The sequence below is a fragment of the Nannochloropsis gaditana genome (genome assembly GCF_000240725.1).
Source record: "Nannochloropsis gaditana CCMP526 unplaced genomic scaffold scaffold500, whole genome shotgun sequence".
Taxonomy (NCBI): Eukaryota; class Eustigmatophyceae; order Eustigmatales; family Monodopsidaceae; genus Microchloropsis; species Microchloropsis gaditana.
Window position 1 is genome coordinate 1 of NW_005803453.1, and position 14,357 is coordinate 14,357.

The window sequence follows — 14,357 nt, forward strand, 5'->3', positions numbered from 1 at the left end:
CCCGCCTTCCCCCCTCGCTCCCCCCTCCTCCGGGCCTGGCGCGCCTTCTGCGCCCACCACTACGTCGTCCTTCTCCTCGTCGTCCCTGTCCTTGTGGAGCGTGCATTCCACCGGCCCATGCTTATGGCCCTCCACCTGGCCATTTCCTGCGTCTTCCTCCTCACCACCGCGGGGCTCTTGCTCGCACACGCTGTCGCCTACGCGGTGCTTGGCTGCATGGCGTACCTCCTACACCTCCTCCTCGCCCACCTCGACCTGGACGGGTCGCCCGCGGTGTGGAGAGAGAATGGTGTCCTAGCCCACACCTGCGCCCTCATTCTGGGACTCTGCCTCGTCTACTTCTTGGCCCGCTCCCGGGAAATGATTCTTCGCGAGCACTTCAAGGTCCAGTTCCTGGGAGCCTACCTCTTCCAGCGCGGCCGCCTCGAACAAGCCCTGGCCGACCGCCTCCTCCTCGCCACACTGCCCATGGCCGTGGCCCACCACGCCCTGGACCCGCGCGACCTGCCGCCGCCCTCCACGTTTCCCACCCTCGCTCCTTCCCTCTATTTCTCCAGAACGAGCGCGGCCTCCTACGCCAGGTCCTCCGCCTCCTTGGCACGCGCCATAACTCCTCCCCCCTCGTCCCACCACCCCGTCCCTGCCGCTCCATCCCCCGGGAACCCCCCAGGCGTCGGCCCGCCCGCCATGAGCGCGAGTGGGACGGCCCCCTTCGCCCTCCACGCAAACACGTTGGGTAGAAGGGGCAGTGAGGGCATGGTTCCCTCTGCTCCTCCGCCCGCGGTGCCTTCCACCGATGGAAATCCCGGAGCCGGGGGCGTGGGAGCTGGGGCATCCTGCGCGGCGACATCCACGACCGTTGCCGGCTCGGAACGGGCCTCGGGTGGGACCTCGACCCCCTTGCCCGCCCTTGCCTCCTGCTCGGCCCCCTCTACCAGCGTCCCGGTAGGGAGGACCACGAGCGCCGCGAGCAGTCTACCGGCACCGCATGGGGAGGAGGACAGGGACGGGCGTGTCCCGGAGGAGTCGGTGTGGGTGTACCCCTCGCCCCGCCTTGTCCGTGACGCGCTCGCCCGCTACAAAGGCCGCCTCCCGCCGTCCGTGCACCCGTTCCAGATTCCCCCTGCGAGCCGCTTCGTTCAACGGAAATTTTGCACGGTCCTAGTCGCAAAAGCCGTCCAGGCAGGCGGTTCCCACCTGTTGGTTCCTCCCCTGCGCCTAAGCCGCGCCCTGTCGGAGTTTGATTTGGTCGTGGGCCACCACAAGGTGACCAAGGTGTGCAATACGGGAAGCAGCTACACGGCCTCCTGCGGGCTGTTCGAAAGCTGGGGCTCTGCGCGTAGGGATGCCTTGGCCGCGGTGGCGGCGGCCAGTGATCTAGTGGCGATTGCAGAGGCGCTGGGGCTGGATTTGTGCGTGGGCGTGGCGTCGGGATCGGTAGTAGGGGTGTTAGACCCTTTGTCGCACTCCTTTTATGACCTGGTGGGAGACGTTGTCAGTTCAGCCACGCTAATGGCGGATTTGGGCATGAGCGGGCAGGTCTTTGTCGGGGATTCCACCCACCAGCTGCTGGACCACAAGGAGTGGAGCTTCCGTCTGCCCCGCGTGGGCACGCACAACGTCTCGGTGCGCCTCCTGAACGGACACGAGGAGACCCTGAAAGCCCTCTCGAACCCTTATGCCACTTCTTGGTGGTTCGAGCATCGGCAGCAAATCGTGCTGGACGAGCTTGCTGCAGAAGATGGGGTACGGGACGCGAGTGCGCACGGTCCCAGTCCTGAGATTCTGGGTCTGAAGTCATCCTCCGTCACAGCTGTCTCCCAAGAGGCGTGGGAGCGCGGTTTGGAGGAAGGGTCTCTGTCTGGTCGTACTGGTGGCGGCTCCCCGCAGGCATGCAAGCGCGGTCGCGAGCAGCCTGATGGGAAAAACCCACGCCCGTTCACCATTGCCAGCGTCTATGAACTTCGAGAGGAGCTGGAGGCAAGTGGAAGTGGAGAAAGGCGGGAGGGCAAAGGACACCAGTCTCTATCCGTGCAACCCTGGCCGGTCACCTTGGAGACTCTCGACCGAAGTGTCTCGGATGGTACGTCTGGCCGGCAGACACGTGCTGAGGTGCTAGAAGAGGAGGCGGAATTTCGCGCGTTCGTCCTTGGACAGCGCCTAGAGTTGGAGGTACTGCTGTTGGCGCTCTGCACAACTACTTTTCTCTGGACCACGAACCTATACAGCTGGACTCTAGGGCCGTTTCTTGTCTTGCTCGTCGTTCAGTGTGCGCTCCGCTGGCAACACTCGGACAATAGCCGGCTGGCATCCCTTCTCGTGGGCCTGTATGGGTGCGCTGTAGGAGCACTGCTTCTGGGCATGGCGTTTGTGAACCACGACGTCTTCGCGCTCTCCGTCCTTCGGGGAGTTTTCCTCCTTAGTCCTATTGTGTACATCCCCGCCCGCAAGGCCTCCGCACTGGCAGGGGCCATTTTTGCCTTTCTTCTGCTTAATCATATCATCATCTTGATCGCATCCTCTTCGCCCAGACCAGACGAGCTTCATTACGTGCTAGGCCGGTACTGCTGGTACGGGGCCCTTGTTGCCGTCCTGCTGACATACCATCGTCAAACAGAGCATCTGGGTATGACTTTGCCCAGTCAGGTCTATCCTTACGTGCAGGAGCTGCAGGCCTTTGCAAGCGTGCTCTTGGCGAGGACCGATGCGGTGGTGGCTAAGTTGGTGCCATCGAATGTAGACGTGCGTCGCCTTTTGCTCCACGCGCAGCAACAGCGCTTAGGAGGCCACCTGGCACTTCGGACACAAGCTGTGATCGTGCACATTGACTTTCGAGCTTTGAGCAAGTTGGACGGATTGGTCTCACCCTTGCAGCTCTGTGCCTTCCAGAACCGCCTGTTGGGGATGTTGGATGGGGCAGTGCGTCTCTTCTCTGCCTCACACCTGTGGCACTCCGGACACGTTTTCGTGGTGGCTTGCGGCCTCGATCCCGCACTCAGCCAATCCTTACCTTCCAGTGCCGCAGGAAGTGGCGACCGTCCGCCAGCGTCCACCTTTGATGGCAACGGTCATGACCCAGTGCTACAGGCTCTTGGGCTGTCTCGTTTTATCAAAATTAAAATACATGAGTTCAACTTAAAGAACCACGTCTCCCTTTCCGTACGCGTGGGGATCGCTCGGGGGACCATCACGTTGAACTCCGCCAGCACAGAACGCTTCGATGCCACCGGCAGCCCCATATTGATAGCTAAAGTCCTGGCTCTGCGCACCCTAGCGACCATGGTGACGGCAGATATAGCTCTCCATGTCCAGCGACATGCTCCTCCGGAGAAGCTCAAGACCATCACGTTTCACCCGGTCACGGAGGGGCAGATACCCTTGCTGCACGGGAACACTGTGGAGGCCGTGGAGGTGACGCTGGAATCTCAGCTTCCTGACCACTTAACTGTCGGCCCTCGGTTGGAGGACTTCGAAATATTGGGACTTCTTGGTTCAGGAGGCTATGGGTCTGTGCACCTGGCTAGGGAGGGCCACAGCGGAGGTTTGGTGGCGATGAAGGTTATGTTTAAGCGTCGCCGGGGCGTCTCAGACTTGATGCGTGTGGAATTGAATGTCTTGGCTCAAGTGCAGCACCCGCACGTGGTGCAGTTCCACTACTGCTTGCAAACCAAGAGCCGGATTATTCTGGTCATGGAATACATCCGCGGCGGCACCCTCAAGGCCTTGCTCAAGGAGCCCTTATCATTACGGCCTCCTCCCCGAGTCTTGCGTCGCTGGGCTGCAGAGTTGGTGCTCGCCTTAGGATACTTGCATTCTTTGCACGTAATCCATCGGGACATCAAACCGGACAATTGTATGGTGGGTGAGGACGGGCACCTCAAGTTGATGGATTTCGGGCTAGCAAAGGTCCTTCAGCGGGGGACAGAGGCAACGACATTCGGGCTCGGAGCGGACCCTGCAGGCGGTATTAAATCGGAAGGCGTCGGAGGAGAAGTCGCAGAGGGAATGATTGCAGGCGCCAGTAGTGGTGGAACTTCCGGTGCTGCCTCGACGACAGGGCTGGTTGCGGCCTCGGACAGTCTGCAGCAAGTGGCGGCGGCGAACGCAGCGTGGAGCGATAATAGTGGCTACACGGATATCATGCCATTGATGCAGCGACTCATGCCCCAGCGCTCGTACCAGGCCTCTGCCTCCTTTCTCAACGCGGAAGATGCAAGCGCGGGTTCGTCGGCTGCGTTCACCCAGCAAGCTCCGTTTCGCGTCCTGCTTGTGGAAGATGAGCCTTTCACGCGTCTGATTACCAAGTCCTTAGTAAAGAGTATGGGGTTCCAACCGCTTACCGCAGCGCACGGAAAGAAGGCGCTCGAAGTCCTGCGGGCAAGCTTGCGGACGCCGCAGCCTGTCGATCTGGTCCTCCTCGACCTGGAGCTGCCCGTTATGACCGGTCCGGAGGTTCTTGCCGAGATGCAGGCAGACGTGTCGCTGCGAACAGTGCCCGTGGTTGTCTTGAGTGTCGATGACAGAACGGCGGACATTGCCGCCTGCATGGAGCTGGGGGCGAAAGATTATTTTATCAAGCCCATTCGGATGGATATGGCGCCGTCTTTGTTAAAATTTGCACGCGATCGCCGGCGCGAGATGGCTTGTGTGGGGGCTCAGAATCGGCTGTCGGAGGGAAGAGAAGGAGAAGAAGAAGATGAGGAGGAGGAAGAGGAGACCAAGGGTATGGGAGAGGACAAGAAGAGACAGATAGATTACCTTGCGGACAAGAAGCAGAATGCCCGAGATCAAGCATCGCATGGCAGTGACGCGGAAGGAATTGAGTCAAAACGATCAAACCAGTCGCAACAAAAAAAGGAAGATGGCGAAGATTACTGCCATCCCAAGACGGTCCGGTCAGAAACCTCGTTCCAGCGGCCAGTCGCAGCAGGCAAGAAGGACCAGCGTGAGCAGCGCCCCACAGAGCAGGGGCAAGCAGCGTCGCAACAAGAGGAAATATCATCAAAAGAAAGTCAAGCTGGCAAAGGAAGAGGGATTAGACGGCTCAGACAGCAGCCTCAGGAGGACCAAAAGGGCGTGCAACCTGTTCCTGATGAGCGGCAATGCCACACTTCTGCGGATCTGATGTGGGATGGAAGTCCGCCAAATGCCGCCACGGCGGGTGCTGGTCGAGTCATAATAGAAGATAAGTTATTGCCGGGGATGCCGACGCGTGAGCACTTTTCCCTGGTTGGCACCCCCTACTACATGTGTCCCGAAATGCTCGATCGCCAACGGTACGGCCCTGCCCTGGACTATTGGGCGCTGGGCATCTTGCTATTTGAATGCTTTGCTGGAGCTCCACCGTTCACGGGGGAAACCCCCGAGGCGGTGTTCACGGCCATCCGGGCAAGGAATATACCGTGGGGGAAGTTGAGGAAGGCGCTGGAGGGGGTCGCAGAGGAAGCATTGGGGAGAAGGGAGGATGAGGGGAGGATAGATGTGGGGCACCTGGAGGACTTGGTGCGGAGACTGCTGGAACCCGATCAGTTCCAAAGACTGGGCGCCGGGAAATGCGGCATCGAAGGCATTAAAAGCCATCCCTTTTTTGCAGGGCTCGATTGGAAGACACTGTCCACGCAGGAGGTAGATTACCGCCCAGCGCCCAGGATGTATTCAGTCATGCAATGTCAGCAGTCTCTGGCACGACGCGAGAGGCAAAAGGATAAACAACAGCACAAAGGAGTGAGCAGGGAGGGCGGACAGACGGGAAGAATGCAAGTGAGATCGAGTAGAGCACCTGCGGGGATTATGACGAGGCGGCGGCTGGGTTTGTCGGTGGGAATGGATGCGAGTGTGGACGAGGCCTTTGGAGAGGGTGTCGGTAGGGACGAGGATGCTCAGCTAACGATGACTTCGGATTGGCGGGCCTTACTTACGACGACAACCGCCTCCTCGCTCTCCAGGTACGAGGAACTGAGTGAGGTTGGCGAGGAGTGCTTAAAGGAAGGGGAGGACAAATGGGAGGAAGGAAAGGAGGAGAAGGAGAAGGCCAAGGAAGAAGTCAAGGAGGCCTGCTCGCCCACAAGCCCGCAGAAGGCAGCGAATATGGGGGTTGAAGGGTGTGGGGGGGGGGCTACCAAGTCTAGCGGTAAAGGTATGCAGCATTATCGTCGACTTTTCTCCCAGCAAACGTCCAAACTGAACTTCAAGAAAAGTAAAGCCTCCGGTCTTCCGCGGGCGGGGGAGCCGTTCTGTACCTCTACCGGACGTAATACCTCGTCGGGGGGGAAAGAGCGCTCATACATATCTTTCTCGTCTGCCTCTTCGTCCATCTCATCCTTTTCTTCGTCGCGACGGCATGGAAGGCGGCGACACGACCGTTTGAAGGGATTGGGGCACACGCCATTTAATCGTGAGCGATGGGTGGAGTTGATGGGAGAGGCTGGAGATGCACGGAGGCGGAAAAAAGGGGAAAGTTTGAAGGTGACTTCTCAGAAGGAATGCGCGGGAGTGGAGGATTGCAAAGGCTCTGAGAGAATTAAACAAAGAAGCGGGCCGTCAAGGAGTGGGGAGGGCGAAGACAAGGGAGATAGCAGTCTTAGAAAAAATAATCACGCTTGCAGGAAGGGCGTCGATAAAGAAGGTGTTCTGGATTCGAGCTACATATGGGGAAAGATTGAAGAGGAAATGCGCCGTTAGAAGGTAAGTTGTTGTCCAAGGAAAATGTTTGTCGTCTAATGATGTGTAGCAGTGAACCTGTGGGGAGGGTTGTGTATGCGGAAGCAACCTTTTTTGCGACAGGATGGGACTTGCTTTGAGAGGTTATCCTGCTCAATCCTTTCCGCCGCGTGCTTTTTCGAATCGCCATCGACAAAAGCAGTCGAGGACGCTCAGACCGTCTTTCTTTAAAGCACGGTCCAGTGCGGACTCCTGGCTTTGGAGATGGAGAAGAAAAGCTCAACGCGTGGAGGAAGGGTCTTACGTCACAAGTCTGTTCTTACTAATGGTTGCAAGAAAACCGGTCGGAGAGGGTTCTTTGAGTATTCGGCTTGAAGCTTTTGCGTATGTAGGCTCGAATAATACGTACCCTCCACACTCAGAACGCATCTTCGTGGTGTCGGGATGATGATGGTGATGATGATGATGATGACGATGATGATGATGATGATGATGATTCTGAAAATAGAAGGTGAGATTACTATGAGTGGTTCTTGCATTCTGTATGTATCCATACGGGAATGAGTAGGACTCATAATTTGTACAGTTACCTTCTCAGCAGGTACAGAAAGGAGTCATACAGGTAATGGTCTTGATACCTCAAGACAACCTGTAGCAACAAGGATTTGCGCGGAAAATTCGGGTAATACTAATGTGCATAACGATATTTAAAATGCCATTTTCCTTTTATTCGTCGGGCAAAGGATGACAAACATACTTTATCTACATTCTCTGACGCTTCCTTCTTGAGAGGGAAAGCAGATGGAGAGGAAAAGTCCCAACATTATGATGCCCGCTGCTGCTACGCCCTATTTTATCGTTCATCTTCTCAACAGATGATAAACTACATGTATATGTGTACACTCCAAGATACAATATGATCATTGGCTTGTATTTGTCGTGCACGGCCTTGTCTCTCGCTCTCTTTCGTGATTTCGTCGTGCATTCTTATACAGTGCTTTTTTCTTGTGTACAAAACATCCCACATTTCAACATAGGAGGGGGAACAGGCTTTTGTAAAACGGATACTAGATTGTCACAGGTAAGTTGTCATTAACTCTTGTGTGGATCCATCCGTAAGAATTGTGGGATGTCTTAAATTTTAGAAGTTGGTGGTAACTGCAATGATGCGATACATTTTCTCTCCAGAAGTTGCTTCCAAGACTCTGTTGGATAAATCAAATAAACTGCTGATGCAGTCACCACATCACGTGTACATCCCTTTCCTTGAAAGCATTTCCTTGAAAGGTTGAGAAGTGAGAGTACGAATTGAGATTCTGCGTGCGTTGTCCACAAACATAGATAGGTACTTTTCTGGTGTCGACGACGGGATTGCGAAGTAAAAAACACGAAAAGGTGCGTCCGGTGGTTGGGGTCTTCATGCTTGGCCGCAATGTGGTACAACACATGTCAAATCGTCAGCCGAATGATGAGTGGGAATGACGAGACGAGTTAGGATTCCCCTTCAGCAAAACGCCCTCCCAATATCGAAAGAGGATCGGCATGGTTGAAATGTATCCAATGACTGACCCTCCACTCCATCAAAATCTGCTGTGATAGGCTTTGTGAGGAAAAGATCTGCAACTTTGTATTCCTTTCGCTTACAGCAGACGATGTCCTCACATGTTCTCAGATAACAGATTCAGTGGCAAATGCTTTGCAATGAAAAGGTGAGCAAGATCTTTGTTGAGGGTGACCGTGGATAGTCGCGTATTTTATCACGCGCATTAAGGCGCAAGGAGAGAGAAGAATTGATTGATGATGGTTTACGACGCCTTGGTCGACACACCCGATTCGCCGCTCGCGTTACTCGCGTTGTGGTGGACTGTGAAGGCTTTATTCTAGTCATAGTTACTCTGACAATTCTATCTCTTTCCATCTGTCTTGGATCTATAGAACGTTTCTCTGTCTGGCCACCTTCGTAGTTCTCTTTTTTTGGCGAACTTTTGTGTGCAGCCTCCTATGCGCACGCGAGGGAGAGAAGTAAATGTTTTTGCCACGGAGTGTCTCACCCTTCCGATACCTGCCTACGTGCGCTATTGATGTCTGCTTATTTTGCGCCTTATTAAAACAACAGGATGTGGAGACACTGAAAGTGTACAAAGGAAGGACAGCGAGTTGTTGAAGCAATATGTGATTCATTGTACATGCCAAGGATGTTTGAGAGACTCACGTGTTGTAAGAGAAGAAACATGAGTCAGACTAGAAGCTAAATCTCAAAAGTCATGAGAATAAAGTGCGCTTCAATTTTATAAGATTGGTCTTTTACTGCAATCTATGCGTCAAAATTGTTATGCATCTGAGATCGGTACGGGGCCTTGCAGCCCTTCACATCTTCCCTGTGCATCTATATATTTTCTTAAGAGAAGACGTACAAAAATACATCTACATACATACACACAATGGTTGTGTGTTTGCGGAGTGGGATTATAAGAGTTGGTTATGGGCGTAATTGCGCGCGGAAACTTTCTCCGCGACTTCCTCCCGCGCCCCGGGGGTAGACGACCAAGGCCCCTCGGCTGTTGTCAGGCCTCAAAGCCATCGCATATTTTACTGCCCCCAACAGAATAAGAAATGTCCCAATCACGCCAATTGATATTAGCGCAGTACGTGTGGTTGGGTTTACACCTTCGTAATTTGTTGAAGCTTCGTTCTCTCCTTCTAGGCTTGTCGGAACGACCGGTACGGCTTGAGAGACAGCCGCACTACTTCCCTCTGCAGTAGTTGCGCTGGAAGTACCTTCAACGGACTCCTCATGAGTAGTAAGCACAGTGGGAGGACGAGTCCAGGACAGCTGGAGGACGGAATGCAGGGATGCGCTACAGATCAAAAGGGCGGCCTCCGGACCGAAGATGTCTGAAAAATGCACCGTCGAAAAAGCCTGGATTATCTTTATTCCCTCTGCACTAGAAATGGTGAGGCGCGGGCCTCTCACAACAAAGTAAATAGGCAAGCGGACTTGCTGCGCCGCTTCTAAGCTACAGGCTGTGCTGCGCAACCGCCCGGCTTCGAAGAGTGGCTCCAGTGTAGCGTCTCGAAAACTCGCAATACTCTTTTCAGTTGTATCCTGTCGTTCATGTCCCATTCCTTCACCAACTTTGGCTAAGTCGCTTCCGTCTTGCAAGCGTCGCTCCCGTACCGAGTGGTCTGATTGGATCCTTTGTGATGGCCCCAAGACCACGTCGACAGTGTAGATCTGTTCAGGGCTAGCAGCTCCTTGGAAAACTTGGGCGACGTGCGACGGATCGACATCGGTTAGACTTGGATCGCCGGAAACCCACACCTCGAGCTGTAAGCCGGGCACCGGTGTCGGAGCCGCCGTAGGGGAGGGAGTTGGGGCGGGAGTGGGGGCCTTAGTGGGGGCCTTGGTGGGAGCCTGAGTCGGTGCCATGGTGGGCGCCAAAGTGGGCGAGCGTGTCGGAGGAAGGGTGGGGGCCAGGGTAGGGCTCAAGGTGGGGCGGGCCGTGGGGTGTGCAGTGGGGGAACGCGTGGGGCTGAGAGTGGGTGACATAGTCGGAGCCGGAGTGGGTGACATGGTCGGAGCGGGCGTGGGCGCAGGGGTCAAGACTCGCGGGTAAATGGTGAAAGGCTGGCTCGGCCCTGCCCAAAAAGTATCCATCGCACCGGTATCTTGATTAGCCAGGTACGACGAGCGCACCGCGTACTCTCCCTCCGGTCCATTCACCACGTACCGGACCACCATGATGCCTGGCAAGGTTGGGAGTGTGTCCCGCCAATCCCCGAGCTGACCCCACCAGCTGGAGTAAGCGTTTAGTGCTCCATGGAAAGGAAAGTACCCGATGATTTGGAAAGGGCCGTTCTGGAAGTGCATTCCATCTCGAGTGTGCCAGTGACCGTGGATGGCTACCTCTTCCACGACGCCCCCGCCTGCTGCTGTATGCCTGTATGACCCGTCCCATACGCCCTGTGCTCCCGCAAAAGGTGCAAAAGCACACAGTCCTCCCGCCTGGTTGGCCAATTCCCATTCGGTCCGATTGCTACTGTACTGGCTAGTGCAGTCTTCACCCACTCCCAGCCATGTGATGAAGGGTGGACTACCTGTCTGGTCGGTGCTCATTTCCCAATGGTTGACCTGAGCTGGCGCCAGGCTCTGCAAATCATTGAGATAATCAGCGTGAGGAATGAGCGACAAATCTGGCAGAGGTGGGCTTTCGGCAACCCTGCCGCTGACCACCACCGTCACTAAATTCTGTCCATAGCGCAAGTAATCCGGCCCGAAGGAACCCGCGGACCGCGAAGTTGCGTTTGGATGGCTCTGCAAGAAGAATATACCAGCTTGTGTGCATGAAACGAGGATGGACGCTCGCTGCCCAGCAAGTAAAGGCACGAGCTGAACAAGTCGGGGCGCCGCCAGGTAGACACCGTCTAGAGCTATCAGGTGCATCTTACACTTGCTAGGAACTTCTCCTGTACCGATTGCCGTTCGCAGCTCGATTTCCAACTGGTAATGAGACCCAGCTGCATGCAATAAATCAAATCGTCGCATTTCTCCGGTTGTCAACACTGCCCATGGCTGGAAAGCTTGGTTTACAAGGTAATGGTCGGTGATTGCCGGGTCTTTGAACACAGGGTTGACGTCCAGCCCGTCCCCACAAAGCTGAGAGACCTGCATATAGTCCAAAGGGGGGCGGGGACTTCTGTCTGAGTATTCGTCCGTCCATATAGCCAGGTGACTCAGCATCAACAAGTCTGTGCTTAGAGCGTTTAGTGGCGGAGGAAGCTGTGTGAAGGGGTCTGGCATATCGACGTACAAGGCTCCGAAGAGGCCCCCCATAACATGAAGCATGGCCGCACCGTGCGTAGGATCGTGATACCAGTACAGGCCAGTAGGATGATCACTGGGGATTTTCAATGTGTAGGTATATGACCCTCCGGGTGGGACGCGAATGAACGCATTGTTTTCTTTAGGATCCAAGCGTGCTCCGTAAACAAAAAACCCTGTTGTGTTAGGACTGTGAAATGTGTTGTTGTTGGCCCCCACCGATATATCTGAGCCAGCGCTTTCCAATTCATTGGACAAGCGAACAGTGAGGACGTCACCAGGCTTCACGCGAAGAGTTGGGCCTGGCAAGGATCCCTGACCGTTAAAGTAGTAAGCCCTTGTAGTGTAGCTGATAAAGGCGTTTTGACGAAACGCATTCACGCCCATAGTCACATCCAACTCTCCATTTTTTGATGTTAATTCTACGGCTGGTGGAGCTAAAGGGCCACCATTGTGAAAAGTTAAGGACCCTGGAGGATGAAAATCCGCCGAAGGGGGAGGAGGGGTAGCACTAGGGGCTGTAGGGATCTCTTGGGCACGCAGGATTGTAGGCAACAGCAACAAGAAGAAGTTGGGGCGGACCTTCATACTATAGATATAGTGATCCACCGATTACGGATGTACCCCCCAATATCAGAGATTCACTTTTGATAAGATTACTGCAGCAGCTGATATTAAGGACGAGGGAGAGTCCAGACGTTAGGACTGGGGCAACAAGCCTGTGTATCGTTTCGAGAGATGCGAAATGATTTAGGCGAAATTGAAAGATGAGGATGCTTGGAAAAGAACTAAAATGAAATAGTTGGAACAAAAGGTCAGGCATGGGTGTGGCGGAGAGGAGGTCTTTTTTGGGCGGTAAGACGCAAAACGGATAGAATGGCGTTAAGCGTAACGGACGGTAACGGAAAAGGGAGTCCCAGTGATCCTATTACATTTTTATCGCTCCTTCTTTGAGTCTGGTCCAATTGTTACAGTAGTATGCGACATATAGCACCCGTCCCCTATTATGATGAAAAGTCTGCTTACAAATGCTGTTGCCTTCCCTTTGCTCCATTATATGCAGAAATACTATCCCATCTCGCATGTCCCAAATCCGAGAATCGCAACGTCCCAGCCAGAGCCTCGAAATCCCGATCTAATTTGGTACAAATTACCCTTTTGCTTTTTCTTGTGCCTCTTTCATTTTATCATCTATTACCATTTCAACTCCGTATTTTTTGTTAACGGCCAATACATGCTCTCGAAGGGCAACCTCCTGGGGTGACTTCCAGCGGGCTGTGTCCACCCCATCCCCAAAGCGCAGCTTGCCTCCATATTCCACAGGAATATTTTCCTCGGGAATAAATTCTTTGAGGCATTCCAGGGTTTCTGTGAAGGAAAATAAGCGGGAAAGGGACAAAAGAAAAAATGTGAAAGAGAATTTACCCTCATAAATTCTCCCAGTCAGTCACAATTACCTTTTTTACTGACAATTTTGACTTTCTTTTGCGTCCGCTCGTTCACCATCGGCCGGATTATTTTCCACAAGACAGCGAACCACGAGGGCGCATTGGTAATCATGATCACAGCCTGTAAACAAAGGGGCGGGGTATTGCGTTAAACATCGCTGGTGAGTGCAACTTCTCCGTGCTACACGTCCTACGCGTAAGTCCTGCCTTTCTCAATCCAGCGTCAACATAAAAAAAATCGCATCCGCATTTGCATCTCACACCATTTCGACGAATACCTCTTCTCTCCCTTTGATTGTCATAAAGTTCATTCGCCACGCCTCCCCAATCTTACCGATCGCTCTGGGTAATGTTCCGAAATCAAATGTATCGAGCGCCGCAAAAAATCGAAAGCCTCGCCGGCCAAATCGCGGATCCCAACACCTTCGACGGAGAAAACAGTGATGGTCTTTTTCGTCTGTTGATGAAGATACAATAATGAACAGAAATTGAATGCGCGCCAAAACGGTGTTTTGGCTGGCTAGTCCATAAATTACGGCACCACATAACTTGGCAAAACCTTTAGATCTCGCCCTCCCCACGTGAACTCCCACTGGAGGCGAAAGTCAGTCTCTGTCTCACCTCATCGGGGTAGAGCTTTACCCAACAGAACTCTGTGACCATGACGTAGTGCCGCAACAGCTCGTCGATGCCACAGCCCGCCACCCGCATGCGCGGTTGGTCCACTTGCCCCGATCTGTGCAGAAGGGAGCGAGATTGAGAAGACATAACGGACGACAAGGCGCGGATAAAGTGCCTAGGAGACAAAGGTGCCCTCCACGTTCTGACGGTGGCCATCCCTCGGGAGACCGGCACATACCTCTCCCAATAGACAGGGTCTCCATTTATCCCCTCGCCGCAGTACCAAGAGGGGTAACACTGCTTGATCAGGTCGAAGTAGGGTTGAGGCTCATCCAGGATGCCATCGGTGCCGTATTCTCGTCTAAAGAGAGACGAGGAGGGTAGAGAAGGGATGACACGATTTAAAGACAGGATCCGAGTGAGCGATCGCTTCGCATCCCTCACTCGGGCCCTCCCTGCTACGAGAAATAAACCACGGCACCGACTTCGCTCCATCGACCTGCGAGGACCTCTGTCTTTACCACATCCGGACCATGCGTACCCCAAATTTTGGACGACCACAGCTTTCTATCCCACCGATAAGTTAGACTTACCGCCACTCGCACGTCAAATTCCAACGACGCATCGCCTCGGTCATGTCTCCTAAACACCCATCAATAAAGCGCTGCGGTAGCGGTCGCTCTTCTTCCTCTGCGGCCCCTCTCCCCATCACAGAGCCCGGCGTCCCCACCCGTCCATTCCTCGATCCCTTCCCCTGCGTCTCCTCCCCTCCCATCGCAATCACCGGCTTGGCGGGCAGGTAGTCC

The 14,357-nt window shown here is 54.4% G+C and overlaps 1 protein-coding gene across 1 annotated transcript; it reads left to right on the forward strand.

The window, feature by feature from the left end:
* Positions 1–8,970, forward strand: NGA_0217200 (agc family protein kinase; the record flags this gene model as incomplete). The annotated part of the gene is made up of 5 exons (XM_005854463.1): positions 1–6,136; positions 6,997–7,013; positions 7,083–7,171; positions 8,340–8,369; positions 8,777–8,970. Coding segments are annotated over 5 exons (6,288 nt in total), but the record flags the coding sequence as incomplete, so codon positions are not given.
* Positions 8,971–14,357: the final 5,387 nt, after the last annotated feature.